This window comes from Haliotis rufescens, unplaced genomic scaffold, assembly GCF_023055435.1.
Source record: "Haliotis rufescens isolate VD_foot unplaced genomic scaffold, xgHalRufe1.0.p SCAF_3, whole genome shotgun sequence".
Lineage (NCBI taxonomy): Eukaryota > Metazoa > Mollusca > Gastropoda > Lepetellida > Haliotidae > Haliotis > Haliotis rufescens.
Window position 1 is genome coordinate 50,887,666 of NW_025964001.1, and position 6,248 is coordinate 50,893,913.

Genomic DNA, 6,248 nt, shown 5'->3' on the forward strand with positions numbered 1-6,248 from the left:
GTTTTACCAGTGTTCAGCAATGTAGCAACAGTTTTTTTCAATGTTTTACCAGTGTTCAGCAATGTTGTAAAAGTGTTTCTTCAATGTTTTACCAGTGTTCAGCAATGTTGTAACAGTGTTTCTTCAATGTTTTACCAGTGTTCAGCAATGTTGTAACAGTGTTTCATCAATGTTGTAACAGTGTTCAGCAATGTTGTAACAGTGTTTCATCAATGTTGTAACAGTGTTCAGCAATGTTGTAACAGTGTTTCTTCAATGTTTTACCAGTGTTCAGGAATGTTCTAACAGTGTTTCTTCAATGTTATACCAGTGTTCAGAAGTGTTGTAACAGTGTTTCATCAATGTTTTGCCAGTGTTCAGCAATGTTGTAACAGTGTTTCTTCAATGTTTTACCAGTGTTCAGCAATGTTGTAACAGTGTTTCATCAATGTTGTAACAGTGTTCAGCAATGTTGTAACAGTGTTTCATCAATGTTGTAACAGTGTTCAGCAATGTTGTAACAGTGTTTCGTCAATGTTTTACCAGTGTTCAGCAATGTTGTAATGGTGTTTATCAATGTTTTACCAGTGTTCAGGAGTGATGTAACAGTGTTTCATCAATGTTTTGCCAGTGTTCAGCAATGTTGTAACAGTGTTTCTTCAATGTTTTACAAGTGTTCAGCAATGTTGTAACAGTGTTTCTTCAATGTGTTACCAGTGTTCAGGAGTGTTGTAACAGTGTTTCTTCAATGTTTTACCAGTGTTTAGCAATGTTGTAACATTGTTTCTTCAATGTTTTACCAGTGTTCAGGAGTGTTGTAACAGTGTTTCTTCAATGTTTTGCCAGTGTTCAGCAATGTTGTAACAGTGTTTCTTCAATGTTTTACCAGTGTTCAGGAGTGTTGTAACAGTGTTTCATCAATTTGTTACAAGTGTTCAGCAGTGCTGAAACAGTGTTTCGTCAATGTTTACCAGTGTTCAGCAGTGTTGTAACAGTGTTTCGTCAATGTTTTACCAGTGTTCAGCAATGTTTTAACAGTGTTTTATCATTGTGTTACCAGTGTTCGGGAGTGTTGTAATTGTGTTCAGTGTTCAGCAATGTTGTAACAGTGTTTCTTCTTAGGAATTGACCTTCACTTTGTGTGAGTTCATTGGAGTATGAACCTTCAAAGAGTGAGGGCCAAACTGTATGAACGTCGGAGCTTGCGACGTTCATACAATGTTTGGCCCTCACTCTATGAAGGTTCATAATCCAATGAACTCCCTGTCAGAAAGCCTTTTGAGCCCAAATGTCTATTATTTCGTTTCGTTGTCTAATTCCACTTTTGTTATATTTGATTTCGTTTCTTTTACCATTTTCCAATTTCCATATGTACCAAAATGGCAGCCTCCAACCAGGAGTGTTGACCATGTGCTTGACCAACAGAAATACAGTCTTTTGTGTCTAAAACAGCCTTGGCGTCCTATATCCATCACGAACCGCCCAGCCCTCGCCCGTGCATCCAAGCACCGTGTTTTCATGGTCCAGCGAGGCGGATACAATAACCAGGTGACGCCAAATTCCAAATATAAACAGTGCGCTGTACGTACGCATTACCCATCCCGCCAGTGAATGGTAAACCCCACATTCAATCATGAGACAGTATATATCTCGTGCCAAATATCCTGTTACCAAGTCACGTTCGCCATATGCAACTGTTACTTAACTGATTCTAGAACTGTACTCCTGCAACTGTCATTCAAAGTTGAACCTGTGTTGTAAGTTCTAAGCCCGGCAGCCAATCTTTGTCACGTCATCATCAACATATCGACAAGCTACAGATTCAAATACTTTAATTTTGAGGTAAATCATCTGAAGGCATGGCGTTACAACCAGATACTAATACTGTTAGATCTTCCAGATCACATAGTCTTAGTCACAGTGAAAGGTCACTTGATTCAAGAAGTAAGTCCTCAAAACTTTCTGTGATATCTGGACTAAGTGAATCTCAGTCTGCAGTGGTAAGACAGCAAAGAACAGTAGCTCAGCTTGACAAACTCGTGCTTAGGATGCAGGAGGATTTCAGAGTTGATGAGCAATTGCAGGCATTAGATGACCAGGCCTATACTGCACGCTTAGCCGCTGAGGATGAGGTGAATGCCGCTAAGAGACGGACAGAAGAAATAGAGCGTGACGCTATTCGCCGCAGAGAGGTACTTAATACTCAACTGTCAAGACAGAGACAACTGAGACAAGCTCAACAGAACTTTGCTGAAGCAACCCTAACTGCTACCATGGTAAATGAAGACCCCAACAGCAATGCAGAAAATGTACAACCTCCAGAGGAACTAACGGAACAACCAAGTTTCGATGGTAACATTCAAATACAGTCAGTAACTCGACAGGTCCCACCTACTGCTGACCCTAATGCCATTCAGTCTGGCAATGTAAGTAACACAAATAATACAGAGCAGCTTACAATTCCTGACACCTCCCAAATTCTACCCTCTGGTGACAGTCAAACCCTTGGGAACCAGATACAGCGGGGCCCAGATCCATCTGACAGAGTTCATCCTGGTGTACTTCATCAAGGGATCAACCCTTATCCTGGTAACCTGACAACTTGTATGCCAATATACAGACAGAATGACCACTTTCAAGGTCAGATGTTAACCAGTGCCCAACAAATCACAACAAACGACATGTCAAGTACTTTCCCAACAGCCACTGGTGTACTTACACAGCAACCTTCACTGGTGGGTTATGGTACTGGTATTGGTTCATATCCAAGGAGCAACCCCCAGGTAAGTTTTCCACCAGCAATGGTAGTGCCTCAGCCATTGTTTCTGTTACCGAATATGCCATATCAACAGTCACAGCCACAACAGCATCAAGCGCTCCAACCAGATAATCCAACATTGCCTCCAACCGAACAAGGAACACAACCGCCAGTGATTACTGGTATGATACCTCAGGTTGGCACACCTAACCTCACCGAACTGTTGATTTCCTCATCTTATGGCATACCAAGACCAACATTACCCAATTTCACCAGTGGAAGAGAAAAGGACTTTGCCTTGCTTAAGATGGCACTGGATAACCTGGTGAATATTCATCCACACCTTACGGAACAATACAAATACCAAGTTTTACTTGACAAACTTGGAGGCAGTGCGAAGCGCCTACCTGAGGCATTTATGCATGATCCCAAACCTTTCACAGCAGCCTTGCAAGCACTAAAGGACAAGTATGGTCAGCCGAGACAACTTGTACAAAGTGAGATTGGTATACTCATGAACATGCCAGCACTAAGATATGGTGACTTTGATGGGTTTGACAGTTTTGCCCTATCAGTCCATTCCCTTGTCGGTATGCTCAAGTCACTTGAGGGAGAGACTGGTTATGAACTGAGATGTGGGTCACATGTTGACCGCCTGATTGGCAAGCTACCCCCAGGTTATCGAGATAGTTTTGTAGAACATTGTATCAACCGTGATATCCTCAAGGCTGACAGTGACCAGACCTACACATTGTGTCATTTGTCAGACTGGCTGCAGACAAAATCACGTGCAAACCGTATAGCTAACCAGGCCACTGCGCTATACAAAATGGAGAGTACTAAACCTGACAGGAGGTATCCGTCACGAACAAGTCAGAAGAGGTCTGCACTTACGGCTTTATTCTATGCAAGGGAATCCAAACCATTTGAACAAAAACCTGGATCTTCTGCTAGGAGTCACGTGACCAAGCCTTTCTGTCCATACTGTAACAGCAATGAACACTTCCTGAATATATGTCCAGGATTGAAGAAACTAACAATGAACCAGGTACATGACTGGTTACATGACGGCAAGTGATGTTGGAAATGTGGGCGCACACATCAGCCAGACATGTGCACCCTCAAGAAACCATGTCACATATGTAAGGAAGTGCACTTGACTGTCTTGCATGAGGCTATAGAGCAGGCAGCCTCCAAAGTGTATTCTGTGAAAGTCAGTACAGACAAAGTGTACACTGATCAACCCTCATATCCTCCTAATGTCATGCTAAAGGTGGTCAAAGTGTTGCTTTATGGTGAAAGTGGTATGATGGAGACTCATGCAATCTTGGATGACGGTTCCATGAGAACTATGGTGTTACAATCAACCGTTCATGACCTAAAACTTCAGACAAAGTCGGACAGTATATTGCTTACCACAATCAACAAGGAGCCATTCAGGTGTAATGGACACTCAGTTGACCTGCAAATATCTCCTATCAGCAAACCAAACATCAGGTACAAGATTAAGGGTGCCTTCACTGCAGATAACTTGTGTATGTCCGAGTACACATATCCTGTTGAATCCCTGCAAAGGCAGTGGCCGCATTTGCAAAAGTTACCAATACCTAACATTGATGGAGCTCGGCCAACTATTCTCATTGGATCGGACAATGCCCATCTCATTCTTCCCAATGAACCAGTTCAGTTTGGACCCATCAATGCGCCTATAGCGGTGTCTACCAAACTCGGTTGGTCCCTCCAGGGTTTATCTAGTGAATCTGGACCAGAGAACACCAAGTGTATGCTCATACACAGCACCAATAATTCAGATCTTGTTGAGAACATTGAGCGATTGTGGCAAATCGACACTTTGCCTTTCACCGAGAAACGTGACACGCTCCAAGCAGGATAAACAGGCAATTGAGACTCTAGAATCTGAAACTGTCAGGATAGATGTCGATGGTGTTAGTCACTATGCCACCCTACTGTTACGCACACAGGATGGAACCTGCTTCAAAACAGATCAACAAATGGTTATGCCTACACTCAGGCGCACTAAAAGGCGACTTAGAGATCGTCCGGACCTTTCAAGAATCCACAATGACCAAATCCAGAAGCTAGTTGAGGCAGGATATGTAAAGAAACTCACCAAGGAGGAAGTGGAGAAATCAGAAGAATCCTGGTATTTTCCTCACCACATTGTTGAACACAATGGGAAGTTTCGCCTGGTATTTAACTGCTCCTTTGAGCACAACGGCCAAATCTTGAACAAGCACCTTCTGCCTGGGCAAACAGTCGGATCATCACTGCTGGGTGTCTTTCTTCGGTTCCGGCAGCATGCAGTTGCGAAATCAGGAGACATAAAAGCCATGTTCCATCAAGTAAGACTGCTTTCTCGTGACAAACCTCTTCTGCGTTTCATTTGGCGAAACATGGAACATGATCGCCCTCCAGATGTGTATGAATGGCAAGTCCTACCATTCGGCACCACCTGCTCGCCATGTTGTGCCAGCTATGCTTTATGGAAACATGTCTCGGATCACAAAGCTGGCAATGAAGAAGTACTCAAATCTGTAGAGGAATCATTCTATGTTGACAATTGCTTGCATAGCCTACCTACAGCAACAGAAGCCAAGGAACTTGTACGGAAAATGAGAGACTTGCTTGCACAAGGTGGTTTCAACATTAGGCAGTGGACCAGCAATATTCCATCCGTTGTGGCAGACCTTCCGTCCGATGCTAGATCGGAAAATACAGAACTTTGGCTTACCTTCGGCCAGGGTGACTCACTGGAGCCAGCCCTAGGCTTGCGTTGGAACTGTGAATCTGATGAGCTCACCTACAAACACAGAACCATAGAGTATGAAGAGCTTACCATGAGAGTGATCTACAGGGTTCTTGCTAGTCAGTATGATCCCATCGGCTACTTGGCACCATTCCTTGCACGAGCCAAAATCATAGTACAGGACTTGTGGAAGTCAAAGAGAAACTGGAATGACCCTATAGAAAAGGGGGACATCTGTGAAAGATCTAGAGCTAGAAGAAATCCCAATGATCACTCTACCAAGGTGTTACACACCCCATAGCGTGGACTCTGGAAGTGCAGACCGACAACTACACATCTTTTGTGATGCTTCTGAAAGAGTGTATGGTTCAGTAGCATACTTGCGCACAACAGACGAAGGAGCAAACATCTATGTCAGTTTCCTTATGGCGCGATCAAAGGTTTCCCCAAAGAAACAACTGTCTATGCCACGCCTAGAACTATGTGCAGCCCTCACTGGTGCTCAGCTAGCTGATGTGTTGAGCAAGGAAATAACTTTGCCAATCCAGAAAGTGATATTGTGGAGTGACTCTACTACTGTACTTGGTTGGCTAAAGTCAGAATCATGCAGATACAAGGTATTCGTTGGAACATGAGTTTCAGAAATCCAGAATCTCACAGATGTACAGAACTGGCGATATGTTGACACACAGAGAAATCCTGCCGATGACATTACTCCAGGCAAACTGCACAGAGAACTCAGCA

The 6,248-nt window shown here is 43.4% G+C and overlaps 1 protein-coding gene across 1 annotated transcript; it reads left to right on the forward strand.

Annotated features, from left to right (window-relative positions):
• Positions 1–4,755: 4,755 nt before the first annotated feature.
• Positions 4,756–5,805, forward strand: LOC125384397. Its single transcript, XM_048403449.1, has one exon. It carries the CDS (start codon positions 4,756–4,758, stop codon positions 5,803–5,805), a length of 1,050 nt encoding a protein of 349 aa, XP_048259406.1.
• The last annotated feature ends 443 nt before the right edge of the window (positions 5,806–6,248 follow it).

Bases quoted from the DNA above. Each gene is read 5' to 3' on its own strand.
- LOC125384397 (XM_048403449.1), top strand. From the start codon at position 4,756: ATGCCTACACTCAGGCGCACTAAAAGGCGACTTAGAGATCGTCCGGAC.